Source organism: Lissotriton helveticus, chromosome 2_1 (genome assembly GCF_964261635.1).
Source record: "Lissotriton helveticus chromosome 2_1, aLisHel1.1, whole genome shotgun sequence".
NCBI classification, from domain to species: Eukaryota; Metazoa; Chordata; class Amphibia; order Caudata; family Salamandridae; genus Lissotriton; species Lissotriton helveticus.
Genome location: NC_136059.1, coordinates 1,416,282,463 through 1,416,303,158, shown reverse-complemented (window position 1 = coordinate 1,416,303,158; position 20,696 = coordinate 1,416,282,463). Strand labels below are relative to the sequence as shown.

The following is a 20,696-nucleotide window of genomic DNA, read 5'->3' as shown; positions in this document are numbered from 1 at the left end:
ACAGGACCACCAAGGCAAGACCAGCACCCGCAGTTCAGTTGCAACATCTGCGCTAAACCCTCTCTGCAGCTATCAGTCAGAACCCCGATTGGGTTATCGAATTCCCCAGCAAAGTGCTCCGCCAGCACTTAAGGTTCTCAAAAAACCCTGAATGGGTCTCTGAGTCTGTCGGACAGAGTGCTCCGCAGCACCTCTGTTTCTTGATCAGCTATGGAGTGTGTTGGGTCCGCGACAGGTCAGCTGTTCAGACAAGTCGGACAATTTCTCTAGCTAAACTTAGGCTAGTTATACTGTTTTTGGGTCAGTGTACCACCCCCCCAAATGTTGCAAGTGTAAGAATCCCCAATTTCGATTGGTCAAAAGAAAGGACAGGTCATCACACCACCTAGGATTTGACTTTCTCAAGCTCAATATTTGCATTTCTCAAGACCGCCCATCGAACTTCAGGTTCTCATGATGCCCAACAATACATGTTCTATTTACAAATACACTGTATTCGACTAGGGTTCGAAGGGTGAAGTTCCCATGAGCATCTTCTCAGTCAGTCAGCTCCTTGGCAGTATTCGAAGGTCATCTGCTCTGGAGACTTGCAAATCTCGCGCAGACTCAGTTTCGAGCAAGATGGAGAGCGGCAAAGGGAAGCAGGCCAGCTTTTCGTAATGTATCATGAAATAGAAAGAACAGCTTTAGAACACAGAAAAAATTAATGCACTGTATACCATGAATCCTTATACTACTCCCATTATTTTATAATAACTATAGCATTAGGATTAATGCGAAACAAACAGTATAGCAAAAGCTGCGGTGCAAGCTTCGGGCATGTGAAAACACAAAGCAGCCATATTAACTCTTGTGCGCAATTGCAAAAGATTCCCACCAGAACTGCGAGTACGTCACATCACATGGGTATGACCGACGCATGCGCAGAAGAAATTCCCGCGTAGCAGCAGCCATTTTAGGTTGCAAGCGTATTAAGATTAGTAAACACATAGGCAAGCATTACTGGGACACCCCAAATGTCAGAATAAAGGGAAATTAGTCAAACAAACAGATTGATTTAGTTCATTAAGGTTATTCGAGGTTCTTGAATACAAGCAAGTCGCTTTACGTGCGAATCCTTGCTCCATCAATACGACCACAGTGTTGTATCAGCAATGTTATCGCTGTTTTCCATTGAACTTTGCTGTAAACACCGCTATCGCTGTGCAGAGGGAGGGCTGCGGGGAGGTGGGGCAGGGTGTGGGGGGAGTGGATTCGGACATACAGTGGCAAGAGTAAAGTAAGTAAATAAATAAATAAAACTATTTACCTTGCGCTCACTGCATCGCCAATTCGTAGATGCAGCGAGTGCAAGGTAAATAGTTTTATTTATTTATTAACTTACTTTACTCCTGCCCATCGTATGTCCAAGTCGACAATCCCACCCACCCCGCCCCTCCCCCACCCTGCCCCACCGCCCGCAGCACTCCCTCTGCAAGCTCCCACTGTACCCCCTGAAAGTGTCCACACCGCTGAGTATTTGGGCCTTACCTTGATCTAGAACTTTAGCTGGTCTGCACAGATCTATAAGAGCAAATTGATTCTTGAACATTATGAAGGGGGCATCCTGAGGGGTTTTAAGGGTTTCCGTTTTGGACCCGCATTTTCGGGCATCCAAATCTTTAATATAAAAGCATTAGACGGGCCTTGTATGGGGAGAAGAATGGGGCAGGAGTGGGCTACCACACTGAAGGTAGGTGAGAACCAATTTATATGATCTTTGGTGACTCTCCCAATCAGTACCCCACTCCTGCCATTACAGTTGGATCTGGGCCACAGGTTCATTGCTCATAAAGCTGCCCTTAGACCTTTGCTGTAATGGAGGCGGCTATGGGACTCGGTGAACCTATTCCCGTATTGGGCATGATTGGAGGGGCTACTCAGGCAGCCTGGAGTTTCTAGGATTCCCTTGTTTAAGCACATCAATACTTACTCGGCAAAGATGGAATGTGAACATTAACGTGGGGGCCATTTGCGGTGTGTCTAAGGCAGCATTTAAGGGGATTTACTGGAGTTATATAGATGGAGAATTGAGCAGGTACAGGAGTTTGGGTACCCTGATACTAGCCTTCTCGGAATTCAAAGATTCTTTCCTTATGGAAGAATATATGGATTCCATTAAAACCCCTTTGGCAAAAACCCTGCACATTACATTTTGATTTGGAACCCTACTGTTGCGCCCCTTCACTGCTAAATGGAGATAACAGGATACTAACCCAGCCCTTTCTGTCCCCAAATCAAGGAATGCATCAATCGTATATTGTTTTTCTGCTAGCGCTACCATAATCACCGGAAGAAATGGATACTACCACTATGTTGGAGTACGTGGATTGGTGATTTTGGGGTGGACTCCAGAATCCTCAGATCCAATACATCACTCTTGATTGTGTTTGCTCTGTACCGCTTCTTAGTGGGAGTATGGAGAATCAGATAGGGCAGTGTAGGGCCCTGAATACTGTATTACACTGCCCGTTGCTGTTGGCAATGTGACCCAGACAAATACTTTAGTTATACCTTCTAATTCAATGGCTTCCTTAACGGGGTGTTAATTCTCCATTAGAATTCAGAAGTAGTAGTCATATGGCTGTAGCCTGTTTTATGAAATCCTAAAACTAGCAATGTTTAGTCATTAAATACTGTCCATAAATGGCCTTATGACAGCTTGTTTTATTTTATTGGTATTACTGCTTTAAAGTTTATATGTCAATTGTATTTACATAAACCTTTATGGCAGCATTTGCAGCATTTGCAGACTAAAGAAATGTCCTATTATGCCATAACTACATAAACACTATAAATGAAACACCACTACAAACAAAAGTACAAACACAGGTTTAACCACAATGGCTTGGAAATATTCATTAATGTGATTATGCTACTCATATGAAAATGAAACAAATAGGCATGTTGTGCCATCCGTCGATCTTTTTCTTGTAAGCATCTACTTCACTCAGTGCAAGGATCCTTCAGGTGTTTCTCTAAGGCATAAAAATTAGTTCATCAACAGTCAGCTAAAATAGATCTCTTTATCGTCCAGTCTCAAAAATGCCCATACGTTGCCACTTAAGAGTCTATTCATTGGCACAAATCCAAGATTGCTCTGGGATTTGAAAAAAAGATTTGCTGGAGTAAAGGGAGAAACAAATAAAGTTTCCAGAAAGTCTACGGAAAGGTGGAATTTACTTCAAAAGTAGTTTAACAAACAAGTTCTGCTTTTGTAGAGGAGTTAGTTTCATTTTACATTCATCCTTGCATTTTTCATCCCGAAAGGATGAAAACTTTGAGCAGATTCTTGTGCGCGCTGATGCCCCTTTCAATGAGAGATCATCATTTCTGCAGGAGGAGGTGGATCTACATTTTCTACAAAGGTTGGCTGTATCAGCTGTGGTGTTCCATAACGGTAACGGGTATTGTAAGATGATGGGTGAAGTGAATCCAATGGGAAGAGAGTGCGCACTGCAGTCTACAAGAGAAAAAAACAATTATATGTGAAAGCATTGAATGAACAAAGTTGATAAAAAATCTGTCAGAGCTCCTAATTGCTCAATAGTGCAAAGAAAACTTAAAGAAACAAAACATCACACTACAGAAGAAGTAATAGGCACGGTCTACGAGTGCGCAAGGAAGGAAGGATATGGCAAAATGAAAACAGTTATCTTTTAAAGAAAAGTTAGAAACGTACAACTGAGATGGTTCACTGACCCTTACTTTGCAGTGAAGATGCATGGTGGCTTAAAAGCTGGGCAACCCTATAGAGAGTCTTCTAACTTCTGTATAAACCGTTAAAATTATTTTCTTTGCTAATAATGAACAGTTAACACATCTGCTGGATGAGGTCTGATGTACTGCTAGTTGATAGAGAGTTTCCAGCGTCCTTAAAACCACCTTACTATTTACCCTTACTGGTGGAGGGATTAGTGGGTGGGATGTTGTCTCTGAGAGGCAGAGGCACGGTTCTTGCATTAGGCCATGATGACCTGGAACCAGGACTGTCTAGCGCTTTGGGTCAGTCCATACTTGCTCAACATTCAGGCTTTGGATTTTAATAACCCAACTTTACTTATCAATTGGAGAAAACATAGTTCAGAAGCTTAAAATTTTCTGAAATTTTTCATAATCACAATAACCGCTGCAGTATCATTGTTTATCTTTAACCCCTTCGCTGCTGCCGCCGGCCGTTGGACGTCACGCGAGCTACCTCCCTGGTGCTGCGCACGTCCAACGGCCGACATGGCCGCACCCGTTTCTTGGAACACTGCTGCCATGCGCCGGCACCCTTGCACCATGATGCAAGGATGCCTGCATCGTGGGGAGATTGCTTTGAGCAGGAAGGAGCACCTTCCACCACAAAAGCAATCGATTGAGGTAATTTCCTCTTCCAATGCATGCTGTAGAATGCAGCATGCATTGAAAGAGGAAACAAAATGGAGAAATAAAAACATTTCCCCTCGTTGTCCCTTTGTTGCACCTCGTTACGCCACCCATAGGGTGTAGAATTCTGACACATTTCCTGATTTACAATTGCTCATAAATCTGGAAATACATTGTGTACATGGGTGTTGCGTGGAAACACACACAGCAACACCCATGTCACGCCCCTAACATGCAAAGTGATGCGTGAAAAGGGGCGATATTTACAAGCACAGGTAAAGCCACGCTAGGTGGCTTTAAGTGTGCTTGTAAATATCAGGCAGCAGGTTGAGCTGCCAGTGCATCACGCAACGTGATGCACCAGCAGCACAAGGGGCTTGGAAATCTGCCCCTTAGTTCTTTGTTCCAGTTCCGGGATGACATGTCAATTAATCAATTTGTGTGGCAAGCACACCTTAATGTCCGGATATAACTCAAGTGAGACCTCTTAATTTCCCTCCTCATTTCTCCTTAAGATCGAGAAGTGCTAGGATCCAGCTGTGGCTGGTGGGCTCCAGTGCTGTGACGCCATTTTTGGGTGTAGCCTCTGACAGGGTGAGTGAGGTCACTTGGACACCACACCCGACATGAGTTAATTTAGCCACAGCTGGCACGACTTTCTAATTCAGACCAGCTTCATAAGAATTCAAAAGTAATAGCAGCGACCACTCCAATGCAGCACTGACAACATTAATTAATAATCATCATCATGAACAAATGGTGAAACACAATGTAATACATGGGCACAACTAATCCAGAACTTCGGGTGGGACTAACACTCTAACCTCAGCTGGTCCTAGCACTGGTCGCACATGGTGCAACAATCTTTTTTGACTCCCCCTCCCACATTTCCTCCTTGTCCATGATTTTCCTCACTACCACTCACCAACAATGCACCTCATATCTCTATAGCACCTTTCTGACAAAAATTTCATTTTTTTATAGTGCTACTCATAGTTTACTCACACTCAGTTCTGTGATCAACATCATTCTTTGTAGCAGGCACATTAACCCTCGGCGCTGTGTGGGTCGCAGGAGTACCCATGTGAGTGCACGGTGAGGGATGCAGCGGTGTGAGAGTAGGGTAAGAGGAGTGCCTGCAGGCTGAGTGACGTGACCATATGAATTTGGGTGCGGATGCAAGTGCGGAGTGGGATGAATTAATGCATTGTTAGTGATTGGCTTATTTGAGTGAGATTGCAGAATGAGCAGTGAAGGGGACAGGTGAGTGAAGAGTCACATGAGTGCAGGGTGAGTAGTGTGCTCGTGTGACTGCAAGGTGAAATACAGTGTAAACAGCACAAGTGCATTGTGAGTGCAGAGTGATCACTGTGAGTGCAGGTTGAGTGGGTGAATTGTGTGAGTGAATGGTGATCAGTGTGAGTGCTCTGTGATTGCTGTGAGTGCATGGTGAGCGTGAAAGAGAAGGGCGAGAATGAGGAGTGAGATGTCTGAATGCAAGGTGCAATCCCAGACACTTAAAGTAACTCAGCATACTACTGACGGCGGGGTAGGGTTTCAGATATGTTAAACTATTGCTATTATGGCATTAATCAGGGATCGAGTGTGGAGGAAATAAATAATTAAAGGGAACAAAGACAGAGAAGTCACATTACAAATGAATGCATACTTTTTTTTTATAACCCTATTTAGTGTCAAGACAAGGTCTTTGCAAGCTCTTTAAACAACACATGGCTGGCATTTTTCCTTTGGCAACCCTACTTTGCATTTCTTTCCATGAAATGCATTCTCACACTATGGCAGTAAATGTAAAATGCAAATGTAAGAAATAGGCTGAGTGGGGTCCCAGGGGGGTACTGGAACCAGAAAAAAGAACTAAGCCTCGGTAACCAGTTTACAAAGGTATGTAAATGGTCTTTAAAGACCTGTGAAAAACTCGGGTGTGCAGGAGATAAGAATCCAGACACTGCCCAGCCGAGCCCCACAGCAGCTCGAGCTGCAGCAGCCCGGGCTGAGACACAGAAGGGGGGGAGCCCTTTTAGCCCTATGGGCGTTGCGGGCCTCATATAATGTATCATGTAAAGGAAGCATGATGTACGCACAGCATTTCAAGCACATATTAAAAGAGGGCTGAACTGTGCCAACGTTGATAAATTATTTTGGCTGGCACAGTTTTGGTCCCGTAAAAGTGCAGAACTTACATACCACATCCTTCCTGATATTTTTGACACAAATGTGGGCTCTGCGTGCTTTTCAGTTCTGTACTTAAACTGAACTATGCTGCTGTCCTTTTCCCGGGTTTGAATTATTCATGATTAAAAACGGGGGGTAGGTGGGTTTCGGCTTTTAAATCTGTAAAGTGTAACTCAGTTACCCGTTTGTCAAATCAGAGCTAACCCTCAGGGATTAAAAATTGTGTTTTTATTAAAGATTGGTACATAGTAATTTCAGTCAATTGTGGGCATTTTTATAGCTAGTCAAGGCATTCAGATGTTCGAAGAACATAGTTGATAATAATTCTGTAACCTTGAAAAATAATGGGATGCTACATTCTGATTTGACAACTACACGATTTCAAGGGAAATACGTGCAATATTATTTTGTGGTGTAATATAAAGGAAAGGAATTCATGCTACTAAGAGTGTTGCAGAGTGCTGAAGAGCATATCTACAAGTAAGTGCTTCATTGTTAGGAACACAGACTATGGCACATACAGGGTGAGCTGGAAGGTAACAATGCAAGGTTAGCATGTAGTCAAAATCATGACAAAAGAGTGCAGGCTGTATGCGTTTATTCAGTAGCTTGATATTTTTATCTATAACCTTACTCTTATATTGGTTAGATTATGCTGACTTCGGTTGTGCCTTTTTTTTACAATTAACTTTACAATTAACTGTTAATAAACATGTTTGCATGTTTTATGGAAAGGTTATGGGTCTGCGAAAAGCATGCAATAACCTGTACAATGAGCTGACTTTTCAGATTTATTGGGCCTTGTTCTTAATTGTTTTGGCATGATATTTATATATATATATATATATATATATATATATATATATATATATATATATATATATATATATATATATATATAATTTTTTTTTAAATTTAATTTAATGTTTTATTGAAGTTTTCATAAAACAAAAACAAAATCAAGCGACATATATAGCAAGATTACATCGCAGACTACAGTGTACAGAGGTACGCAACAGTCCATCCAAAGTAGGGTGCAGTCTTCCCACATATACATTTTGGCACAGTTTAACAGATATTTTATGGCTACAGCATTAACCATCACGTAACCATACAGGATTCCATCAGTCAGGTGATTGAGCTATAATATATATTTAGTAAAGGGACCCCAGATGTATTTAGATGTAGAAGCTCTGGGCAGTTCCTCCCAATAGCACAGAAGTTGATTACGACAGAAAGCTATATCCTTTAGCCATTGATGAACCCTAGGCGCAGGCTTCCCATCCCAATGCAACGATACCCTGCGTTTGGCCAACAACCGCGCCAATGCCATCAGCCTGCGATTACATGATTTAAGATACAGTACATTGCCTAAAAGACAGATAGGCTTGGTGCAAAGCACAGGCTCTCCCACCATTGTTGTTAATGCTTCGGTTACTTTCCCCTAGAACTCTGCTACCCCGCAACAACTCCATGCCAAATGCTGAAAATCAGCTGCCTCAGCCCCGCAGCGTCTACAGTTATCAGAATCCCTTAACCCATATTTAAAAAGTTGCACGGGCATATAATATATTTGATGAATGTATTTATAATTAATTAAACGCAAATTTCCATTAGCAGCGAATTGACCTGTCAGTTAACAACAGGTGCCCCATTCGTCTTCTGTCAGAGCCTGCGGCAAAATAGCATTCCATTTATCCATCGGACCCACACTCACATACACTTCATCAGCTTGCGGAGCATTATATAAACGAGTAATCATTTTCGCCCTAGTTTGTGCAACGTAAATATGTTGTAGCGCCCTAAGAATGGGGGGCTCAGCCGGATAGCCAGGATACAAGGCTTTAATCGCAGATCTCAGCCTACTATATATAAAGGTAGCCATAACCGAGCCACCCCCATCTCCCAAAAAGGCCTGCAATCCAAGAAACTCCCCACCTGAATACATATCCCCCATAGTACACTTATCCATAGACTGCAAAATTTTCACAGCCCCCATTTCACACGTCACAGAAATTTGGATGATGGAGCAGCAGCATAGTCGGCGCCTACAAGGGCAATTTCCCAGCCCGTCTTCCAAGTTCCCTCCACGCATGTCTCGTGCAGTGTACTGTGTCGTTCTCATCTTTCTCGAAGACTGTGGTGTCATTAACTACCATTGCTTTCAACTGTATCACATGTGGCGTGAAGGGCGGCGCGATCTGCCAATATGACGCATATTGCGCTTGCGCACACAAATAATACAGTTTCATGTCTGGCACACGGAACCCATCCTTTTCGTACGGTAGCGTCAGAACTTCCCACTTTATACGCGGCTTTTTCCCTCAACAGACCAGAGTGATCAATATACCGTGCAATACGTAAAAAAAATGCTGACTTAAAATAACGGGAATGTTGACAAATAAATACAGAAATTTCGGGAGGACCACCATTTTTATCAGCGCCACTCTGTCTGCAAATGTTAATGGGAGCTGTATCCATCAAGCAACTTTGTCTTCCGGTCCAGGGAAGACATGGCTTGGCAGTTCGGGCTGGACTGTTCCCATGATGCACAGGGTCAAGGCTAATTTGCATATGGCCATGTCTGAACTGGGGTGGCTTGGTGAGCAAGATAACAATGGATTAAACTCATATCTGTGACTGGGGGTGAATGTTTTGCCATTGTGCAACATTCCGTCCATCATCTTGTGTGTTTTGCTGTTCACCCTATGTGGGAAGGATATGCCCAGACGTGGGTCCCGTACTCACTACGTCACTGGAGTCAAGCTAACCTGGCTGAAGACGGCTGATAGCCAGAAACCGGTCCTAGGATGCTTGATTCCGGTCCAGGGATGACATGGCTTGGCAGTTCGGGCTGGACTGTTCCCATGAGGCACAGGGTCAAGGCTGATTGGCATATGGCCATGTCTGAACTGGGGTGGCTTGGTGAGCAAAATAACGATGGATTAAACCCAGATTTGTGACTAGGGGTGAATGTTTTGCCATTGTGCAACATTCCGTCCATCATCTTGTGTGTTTTGCTGTTCACCCTATGTGGGAAGGGTATGCCCAGACGTGGGCCCCGTGCTCCCAACGCCACTGCAGTCAAGCTATCCTGGCTGAAGACGGCTGATAGCCAGAAACCTGTCCTAGAATGCTTGATTCCGGTCCAGGGAAGACTTAGCTTGGCAGTTCGGGCTGGACTGTTCCCATGAGGCACAGGGTCAAGGCTGATTTACATATGGCCATGTCTGAACTGGGGTGGCTTGGTGAGCAAAAAACGATGGATTAAACCCAGATCTGTGACTGGGGGTGAATGTTTTGCCATTGTGCATCATTCCGTCCATCATCTTGTGTGTTTTGCTGTTCACCCTATGTGGGAAGGGTATGCCCAGACGTGGGTCTTGTGCTCACTATGCCACTGGAGTCAAGCTATCCTGGCTGAAGAGGGCTAATAGCCAGAAACTGGTCCTAGGATGCTTGATTCCGGTCCAGGGAAGACATGGCTTGGCAGTTCAGGCTGGACTGTTCCCATGAGGCACTGGGTCAAGGCTGATTTGCATATGGCCATGTCTGAACTGGGGTGGCTTGGAGAGCAAAATACCGATGGATTAAACCCAGATCTGTGACTGGGGTGAATGTTTTGCCATTGTGCAACATTCCGTCCATCATCTTGTGTGTTTTGCTGTTCACCCTATGTGGAAAGGGTATGCCCAGACGTGGGTCCCGTGCTCACTACGCCACTGGAGTCAAGCTATCCTGGCTCAAGACGGCTGATAGCCAGAAATCGGTCCTAGGATGCTTGATTCCAGTCCAGGGAAGACATGGCTTGGCAGTTCAGGCTGGACTGTTCCCATGAGACACAGGGTCAAGGCTGATTTGCATATGGCCATGTCTGAACTGGGGTGGCTTGGTGAGCAAAATAACGATGGATTAAACCCAGATCTGTGACTGGGGGTGAATGTTTTGCCATTGTGCAACATTCCGTCCATCATCTTGTGTGTTTTGCTGTATTCTAATTGCACCCTTTTTGTACAGTCTGTTAACGCAAACAACACAGATTCGTCCCAATTTATTCCCAACCCAGAGTACCATTCAAATCTAATGTATTTCCGTATCAGTTTCTCGAGGTGTACCTCAGGCTCACGGACATATAGGACCATATCATTGGCGTACACTGCCCCTTTGATAACCACACCAGGGCTACATCAGCTAAATATTCCGCTATCTCAGACTCCTCAGCAGTTCGCCTGCATCTGTACATACCCTCATAGTGCTCAACAAAGGAGGCCAGTATGCCCTCACTGTCACAATGCCTGATCCCATTCACACAAATAGAATTGACTGTGTTGTTTTTGGCCCAGCGTTCAGTTAAATTTTTGCTGCCAGCGCTCTACCCGGCCGCCCTCCCTCCATAATAATATCTTGCCGTCCATCGTCTTGTCATATGTTTCACTTCCATGTACGCGAACTCGTTATACTCAGTGATCTTTGATTTAATGGTCGCTAGTGTAGCGACATCTGACTCTCTGGCATACTGTCTCTCAAGTTCAAGGATCTCCGATTCAAGTGCCTTTATGGAACCACGAAGTGACTTAAGAACCCCAGCCTGGAGACCGATACACGCTCCACGGATCATCACTTTGAATGCCTCCCACAAAGTGTCTAAACCTTCCACCGTGCCTGAATTGTGTTCAAAGTATTGAACGATAGCTTCCCTGACTCCCTCAAAAAACACTTGCTCTTGCAGAGCTGAGGATTGCAATCACCACTGAAACAGCAGTGGGGTATACCTAGGGATAAGCATAGTGAACAGTGAAGGGGAATGATCAGAAAGTGTGCTAGGTAAGTGGGTGACGTGCGTAACCCGCGAGTTTATGTCACCAGTGGTCAGCCAATAGGTCAGGCGGGAGCAAGACTGATGTGCATAAGAGTGGCAGGTACCCTCCCGTGTCCCAGGGTGTCGCAACCTCCAAATATCTATAAGGGACAAGTTGTGTATCCCAGTCTGAACCGCCTGTGCGGCATTTTTAACAGTTGGGTCAGAGTTGGTGTGCCTATCCAGATCTGAAGTCAAGATCACATTAAAATCGCCACCACAGATAATATCGGTCGGCTGGAGCCTATAGACCTTATTCCACAAGACATCATAAAAGACAGGATTATCCACATTAGGCCCATACACATTAATAATGGTGAGCATCATTCCACACAATTTCCCCTGCACCAATATGTACCGACTGTCCGTGTCATCCTCCACGTGAGATGGTTCAAAGACCAAATTTTTCTTGATCAATATCATAACTCCTCTCGCATATGAGATGTAGGACGACACAAACTTGACGCCTGCCCATCTAGTGGCCACATTACTTGCTACTTGGTTGCTTAAATGAGTTACCTGCAATAAAGCGACTTGCACATTGTGCGGAACCAAAAAAGCAAGAACCTGCCTGGTTTTCTTTGGATTATTCAATCCCCTGACATTCCATGTTATGCATGTCACCTTGCCACCCGCCAACAGTAGCAATAATGTTCAGAATTATAACAAGAGCTGCACCCCTTGCACCTGCATCACATACAAGACAACTAACTCACCTCTGCACACCACTCCGCAAAAAGCAACCATGTATTGAATCCCCAACATACCCCCCCACCCACTTAAGCATCCCAAACATGTTAAGTCTCCCCAATACCAGGAAAAACAGAACCCAAACCCCCCACCCCACCCATTGTGAGAAGCTAGTCCTCCCACAGTCTACACCCATATCGAAAAAGAATTGCGTGGGTTATTCCCTCCTCGGGGACACCCGCCGCCCACCGACCCCATGGTGGTACCTAGGGGGGGGTCAGGGCAAGTCTACAGTCCCTTCCCAGCACACCCCACAGTCATCAAAGAAACAAAAATAAACAATACATGGACAGAATCTAATGCGCAATCAAATGCATAGAAACCTTGCTCCACAGATAATCAGCAGAACATATCGCTTAGCAGTCTCACCCCTGTATACTAGTAGCCAGAGAGATGCGGACATTACGCAAAGTAAAGTAAGCTCCAACTTGCCCGTATTGGTGGACTCAGGCACTCCAGTGATGCGCACGTTTTTCCGGCGCAATCTCACCTCCAAGTCCTCATTCTTGGCCCTTATGACCTCCAATATCTTATCCACTTCAGAGCAAGACTTCGTAATACGTTCCACTTTGTCCTCAACCGTGGAGATACCTTGTTCCACCTCCGTCAGACGCACACCATGTTAGCCTAACTTTGCTGACATGGTGTCCATACGCAAGTTTAGGTTTCTATCTTTCCATCTATAGTTTGAAGACTCTGCTGCATTGCCAGCAAAAATGTTTCCAGCTTGGAGCAGCTACCAGATTGCATATCTGTTTCTGTGTCGGATGCTGCCTGTTTTTGCGTTTTCTTCAGGAGCTTAGATTTGAAGGAGAGCGTAGATTGCAGGTGCTTGTCTGGCTTACCCATCCTGCCACCGGAACAAACAAACTGTAGACTGCGCACTACACTAATCAAACTACAAGGTTACTCAAGGCCTCCACAATCCGTCAGGGCCGCACGCACACGGTGCTGGTCGCAATCAGAGCAAGCAGACACACTCTAGAAAGCTGCCCCCAAACAATCCGCGGGCAACAATCCAAAAATAGTCCTGCCACAGCTCCTATTCAATACCGGTGCAGCAGCACTCCCCAAAACCTCTCCTGAGGTATGTGTAACTCCAAGAAGGCCCGGACGCAGAAGCAGAATCAGCAGTCCACCATGCATCGCCACAACAGCAACACAGAGGAATCCTCCAGCAGATGTCACGCCAAGTAATTAGTCTCAAGCTTGCGCAGAAGTAGGCACCACTCCAGCTGGTCCCACCAGCAGCAAAGGTGTACCCCAAACAGACCAACCACAGCATTCGCAGGCCTCAACAACCTCCACAGCGTTGGCCAAATGTGTAGCTGAAGGTGCTATATCGATTCAGTAGGCTCCACCATGCACACCAGCAAGAAAGGAGGAGTGCCAGTTTCTCAAGTTGCGAGGGTGCACAATAGCTCCTGAACACATCCCCCGCCGCCTTAACTAACACAGTCCACAGTCCAATTATCCCAAGAGGGCCTCCGGTTCACATCAGGTCCACCGAACAGTCTCTGCTCCCGCCTCAAGCTCTCCGCCTGCAGAAACGTTCACTACACCACCATACCGCTCCCGACTCCAGCCAGAGCCACGGATCCAAGCAGCGGCTCCAGACAGCGCCACTCCCGAAGCCCGCAACAATCACAGGACACCAAACCTCTCTTCGGTCGCGAGGCCCACCACAGCCTTGGTAAGGCCACACCACAACAGTCTTGCAGGCCCCGCACAGCGCACTGGACACCCTCGATCCTCCGCAGCTGCTCACCCCACAGAGCACTGCCTCCGACTTCCAGCCGCATTCCAGCACTGGGGCGTATCACATCTGGGGCAAGGCCGCGCCGCAACGGGCCACCCGGCCTCTGCGCGCCTACCCGCCGGCAAGCCCCAGTCCATAGCCAGGCCCCAAAATTCTCTGACGTGCTCTTGACACACAGCAGTTCCATGGAGCACCGCCACAATGTCGCTCGTCCCAACGGTGTCTCCTTCAAACACCACACTGCAGGCTTCACTCCTCGAGCAGTAGCGCCTCCAACACAGCCAGGTCTTTTTGGCACCTGCCTCAGTTCCCAGCTGCCGCCATTTTATGCACGACCACCAGAGGCTGCATATCAGCTTTCCCGCAGAGGCAGCAGCCACATAAATTACCGCATCCGATGCAGCAAACAATGTGCAATCCAACACGCTATCTCTCCACCTCAGATGACTGGAGGAAATAAAGGATAGTGGACAGTTTGTGGCCCCGACCAGCAGAGCTGCACTAATGTGCGGCCATCTTGCTTCAGGCTCACTAGCGCTCCCAGCATGATATTTATATATTTATGCATAAGTATTTATTAGTACCATAGGCATCATGTGGCCAATAAGCAACTTTGCAGTGCTGAGTGATGCTAGGTGACTGATAAATGATCCCAAAGGACAGGTGTCCAAGTATGTTTGATCCATACACACTCCCTTGGTCACTCGCCATTTATTGAGGCCAATGCTGTGATCTGAGATAGAGTTGCAGGTTCTTTACTTCCTTGGGATTCCTTGGGAAGTGGCGGCAGTGCGTCTCAAGATAACCTGACTGAACTAGAGGACTCTGTGAATAAGCGGATTTTCATCGCTTTTTTATAGTTATAGTGTTTAGCTGGGGAGTGCCCTTCGGTGGGGTTCAAACAATTCGAATTAGCCTCTGTTTCTTCTGTCTGTTTTGTTAGACGTGAGGTACTGACTGGAAGAAGAATGGTAAGGAATCTTTTTAGAGGAATGCTAGCATTTTTGCACTAATGGGTTTATACTCACTGCAGAGCACTGTAAATGCAATCCTTACTTCCAATGGGAACCTATGGAAGTTTTTACAGCTGGCTAATTATGGTCTGACTTCCTTATATATAGACAGATTCTAACCACTTGGTTTCACATGCTCTGCAGTTAATGAAAATGCTCCTTTGAGACCAATGTAGATCGAATAACGACTGTCTGAGATTGACAGCATTGGATTTAATGTTTGACTTTTATAAATTAAAAATTTGTGAATCAGACATCCGTTTCCATCCGCTCACCTCTGGCAGAATTGGGATCGTGTATCACTTGTTTTGGTGTAGAGCAATTGGCGCCTCAGGCGTCCAGCGTCACCACTGCTGTAGGAAATAAACATGCAACCATAATACAGCTGCAGTGCGGCATGACCCAACTACTGTTTAGTATGAGATTTGACGCTGGAGTTCCCAGTCACTAGAGTCTAGAGTGCACTGCCATTGTTTTGGTTCTCTGGGCCGTATCAAGATAATTAATTCTGTTACTGATTACTGTTCATGAGGTACACTGCTTCTGAGTGAAACATGAAGATATTTAAATTCACAAATGCAATTGGGGCACCTACATGGAAATACCACAGAGGCCAAGCAGGAAAAGAGCTTTTTTGCATTATGTTTCCATAATGTTGGACTAAAATAGCGATTACGCAGGCAAAAGTAGGTTTTGAATCCATCTGTATTCTCTCAGGTTAAATGAATAAATAAAAGACAAATGAGGTGGGATTATAATCATAGAATAGGGAATCAACATCCTACACTTTAGCCACCTGTCCAATATGGGTTGTCTGTAGATGTCTTTGGGGTGTATTAGCTACTGCATGGTCAGTCTCTTCTCAATTGATTTTAGGAATAACCTTGTTCAATAGCAATACTTCAGTATTGTTAAATTAGATTATTTCATTAATTTGAAGGTAGGACTAAAGAACTATTGGCTGCAGCCTAATTAACCTTACCTTGTTGCATTTCCGTATTTGTGGGGAGAGGGACAGCCGAACTTACAAGGCGTTGAACGTACTTAAAGTTTCTGACAGATAATGATAACAGCAGATAATTCTTCCTAAACCCAGGCGCCAGACTTTATTCAGAAACTCTTGCAACATCTGCTTCTCCCTAACAGGTGGCGCCATCAGCCTTCATAGTGACTTCGACCAGTCTCTGTACATGACAACACAGAGTTCCATATAGGTGCTGTGCATGCGTGCTGACATTAGTTTCTCTTTCTCCAGTCCTGCCTAGTATCACGCATCAGGTGTTAGACTAACGCATTTCAGTGTGGTGATCCGCATCACAGCACTGAAATGCATTGTCACGCATTTGCATGGTATCTCAGCATCCCTGGCACTGCCTAAATATCATGGAGTCGGTGAAAGTGTGGCAGCTGTGTGCTGTTCCCACTGCAGGCTTGGGTCTTGCAGCAGTGTTGAGGCTGCAGTAAGGCTCACTGCACAATGCAACAATGTTTCATGGTGATTTCCGCTGTGTGGCTTTCACGCAACCTGACGTCATGGTAGTGTCCAGTATTAGTCTGGCGCCGCGGGGGTTGGGGGATGTCAAGTCCTGCTTGCGAGGCGGGGAGATTGTTATGGGAGGAAATGGTTTTGTGTGGCTAAAAGTGTGCAGACGCCACCGCAATCTTGGCGCTAGCAGCACTGCCTGCTGCTTGCACCTGCCCAGGCCGCCATTGTGTTTTGTACCTTGGTGAATTACATTTTTCATCACCGGAACTCTGCCTCACGTCATTTAGTCAGTGACCGGCTGTTGCAGCGGCCGCCCAAGACAGCCTGACTGGAAGACAGCAGACTTCAGGACAGCAGGCCCCTGGACTAAGGAGGCGGGCGGGAAACCTGAACTGCCACAGTGACTTGCAGTCTGCTTGCCTTGCAGTCGCTGCCTGCAAAAGAGTCAAAATAAGTACCAGTCCCGCGAGCGTGTATGCTTAATTGACCCAGCGAAAACAATTCCTGAATATTTGACTAAACCACAAGCAAGCCAAAATAATTGATAATGGTGATTTACAAAATAATAAGAACCTTGATGCAAACATTAGCATGCCATGAGTCTGCATTTTTATTTGAATGGGTTTTTCCAATGATTGGCGGGTTTTGAGCATGTAAGTGTCTTTGGGGGACACCTGAAGGGTTCTGAGAATGTTCTATATATTGGTCATGAAACCTCATGTCCGGTTCATGCCCTCTCGCTGTGTTTCTATCACAAGTAGTTCCTGTTGGGCACGGATCCTTTCTTGGGTTGTTTTTCTAGCACCCTGCTGAGATTGTGGTGAGTGTGATTGTCAACTCACAAACGGATATCAAGTAACCCATAAAAAACAGCAGTTTATTGTTCCCAGATAGTTTTGAGCCAATCATTGTGTTTCAGTGCTACAAGTGAAATGACTGGCACGAAAATGTAACATGCATTTGGTTAAAACGCTATTCTGGCTGGAAAAGCAAAACATGACAGAAAAAACTTGGTAAGCACTGTGGTCTAAACTGCAGAGGTGGGTAAAAATAAAGGCCTGTGCCAGTACCTTTTTTGGGAATAATAGTAACTGTGCAAATCCTAATCCAAAAATGCATCACAGCGTGTGTGCCATCAGGACTGAGCTTAATCTTTACCGCAGAGCTGGCTCGTCACCTTCCTCAAAATAAAGTGTTCTGAAAGTCAGGTCAGTGAGACTATGTTATCAGCCTAGCTGTGACCTAATGAGTGCCTCCCACGCTCCGCTTTCTAATGCAGCCCTGCTTACAGCTCATGTGGTCAGCACCAATCGAGTGAGTCGGCAGGTTACTCATCTGATTATAATAAATTATGAACAACTTCCAGACTGCTTGATCTATTTTCCGCAATTTTGGCTACAGTCTGATAAATGAGTTGTTTAACAATTATTTTTTATGCTTTGAATCAGTTAACTTAGCCTTTCTTGTTGCTCAAATTGGTGTCATTTCTGATGTTTATATGTTTCCCTTCTCTTCATTGCTCTATTTTGTTTGTGAGCAAGTGTCACTCTTAGTTGCTGAAATGTCACTCATAATTACACTGTATTTATGACAATGTCACACATAGCAATCTGAAACCTTGGCAGCTATGCTTCTCTGCACTCTTTGGCACGAATTCGAAGCTCTGCAGCTACCTATTTTGGCTCTTTTTACTGATGTTTGCTTAATACTTTTTTGTCAGATTACAGAGGTGTCAACCCTTCAGGCAACAGCATTCAAGCCATATGTGTGTTGTTAACATAGGTCAGTCAAAGCCTTTCACAATGTTTGTGCCTCTTCATCAAACAGGACTCCATGTCTCTCGTCATCTCTCGGAAACTATGCTTGGTTTGCTGGGCCGGACTGGTAACCAAAACCGGCCCTGGCAAGGTGCTTGGGCGGCCCCCTCTCCCGCGGGGGGGTTGTGGGTGCCGCCGAGCTCTTTGCCAGGGCTGGTTTTCGGCCAATTTTGTTACAGGGCCTATTTTGCAGATAAGCTGCAAAAACGGCCCTGTCACAAAAAAGGCCCCCAAGGGCCCCAAACCGGCCCCACACCCGTTCGGCGCACCGGGGGATTGCCCGGTGCCCACTACGGCCAGTCCGGCCCTGTTGGTTTGTCATCTCTTCCGACACTCTATTGCCATCATACCTCTTATTAACTCTCTTCTCTATCTGTGTCAGCCACTATCTCTTCATCACACCAGTAACCCAGTCTTTTATGTATCTCAGATTTTCTTCAAGAATCCATCCCATCCTCTCGCGCACTTTACCCACTTCACTTTTTCACCTTCCTATATGACAGCATTTGTGAACAGTTAGTAGGTTTCGAAAAAATTGGTGGATTTTAAATTCCCATTAACAAATATAAAAGTGAAGGGAGTTTTAAGTGGGATAAAGGTAAACCGAAGCAGCTTTTTTGTTTAAAAATTGGGATTCTCACAACTAGCTTTACAAGTGTTACTATGTATGCACCCTCCTAATGCACCTTTCTCCGTATTTCAAGTACTATCTCGCCTTCGGCTCTATCTTTTGTTCTCTTCTCCATTAAATACCCTCAATGCCACCCACCCTCATTCATCTCTTGTACACTGATAGCTGTCTCTTCCCATATACTCTGTTGTTTCCCTATTAGTGGCTATGTGACTTGTATACAATTGAACAATAGCAAGCTAGAAATAGGGAATCATGAATAGGATTTTGAACCTTTTTATCTTGTCACAGGAAGTTAGAGCCTGGTAGTCAGGGAAGGTGAGATAAGAGCGAATTGGTTGAGTTTTATTTGCATCCTTGCAGCATTATGCACTTGCTGAAGGAGGGCATTGGAGTTCTGAAGAATAAGGGCAATGGTACTTCCGTGAGTCAAGTCATTTTGGAACAATGTCTTGATCAGAAACAGTACCCTGATGTCAAATAGAAAGATTATGCACAAAGCTAAGATGGTGGCTGAGTGAGACCTCAGTACTCACCTCTGCACCACTCCGGCCCTCTAAAGGAGTCTTTCATCTGAGAGATGCGCCCAGGCGATCGATGCTGGCTTCGCTAGCACCAAGGACATCATTGGCATACAATTGATCGGGGAGCGAGCGTGGAACGAGGTAGCCCCTTGGCCGATCGCCGAAGCAACCAGTCACACAGCCCGTGCTGGGAAGCGCTGGCTCGGCTGCTCCCTACTGTATTCGCCGGATGGAGCGAAATCGACGTGAGCAGATACAGGTTGCATAGCAACCAGGACGCCAGGGAGAACGGAGCGTGCACAAGACCGGCAATGGCAGCAGACAGAGACGGAGCAAAGCCCGCTCCACAGTGCCTATTCCTGCAGCGATTTCGCGGTCCGAGATAAAGGCTAACGCCAAAACGGAGGTGGGGAAAGCCAAACCCGGCGTGAATTCCAGTAAGAGCAGCAAAACCTCGGCAGCAAAAACACTGAATCCCCCGCTATTAGTGATCATCCTGCCGTTGGGGAGAAAAAACAAACTGTCCTCACTAATCTGTTCCATAAGAAATGCAATGTCGACTCAAATGCAGACGTAGATCTTGTGACTGGTGACAAAAGGAATCCGGGGGTAGGAGAAAAGAAACAACAACTGCCCCTTGTGAACCTGCCAGAAACCATTGAAACATGATTATAATGGGGTTCTAGCAGCGAGATTACAGTACTACTCTCAAATGACACTACAGGTTATCCACTACAAGCGGAGCAGGTTTTTTTTAAAAAGCGGGCTGCAAACTACCACTAATATAGAACTTGAGAGGGAAGAAACTGTCACTTGTGTGCCCGGGAAAGGGGGTCCATCTCCAGATGAACAATCAAAGGGCACGCTAGTAGCCCCCCTTGATAACACTGAGCAGGGGTACATGTCTCCGGATCCCACCAAGAACTTTTATTCATTGAATGAGGAATCCGATGGCTCTGAAATCTCGGACTCTCACAGTGATAGCAGTGGGGACGGGTGTGCTGATACCTCCACTAGTAATGGTAGCCAATATGAGGGTAAAAAAATTCAGAGGAAATCTAAAAGGGCCTCTGAAGGGAGGAAATTTAATCAGAAGGTGGACATGGAGGAAGAACCCGACCTCCGATGGGACTATTCTGATACCCAACCGCTCTCCCTACTGGGGGGTCATGTCTCGACAAGCACAGATAAGAGATTCCAAGAATGTGTGGACACACTGAAGGAATCAGCACAAACACCCGAACCTACACAGTCA

General features: G+C 45.6%; 1 protein-coding gene across 2 annotated transcripts in view; it reads right to left on the bottom strand.

Annotated features, from left to right (window-relative positions):
• Positions 1-2,872: 2,872 nt before the first annotated feature.
• LOC144818693 (coiled-coil domain-containing protein 17-like) overlaps positions 2,873-20,696 on the bottom strand; it is an 874,964-nt gene continuing 857,140 nt past the window's right edge. For both annotated transcript variants that reach the window (XM_078676346.1, XM_078676347.1), the window contains one exon: positions 2,873-3,502. In XM_078676346.1, coding sequence (XP_078532472.1) covers positions 3,353-3,502 — 150 coding nt within the window. In that variant the 3' untranslated portion in view covers positions 2,873-3,352. The remainder of the gene's footprint in view (positions 3,503-20,696) is intronic.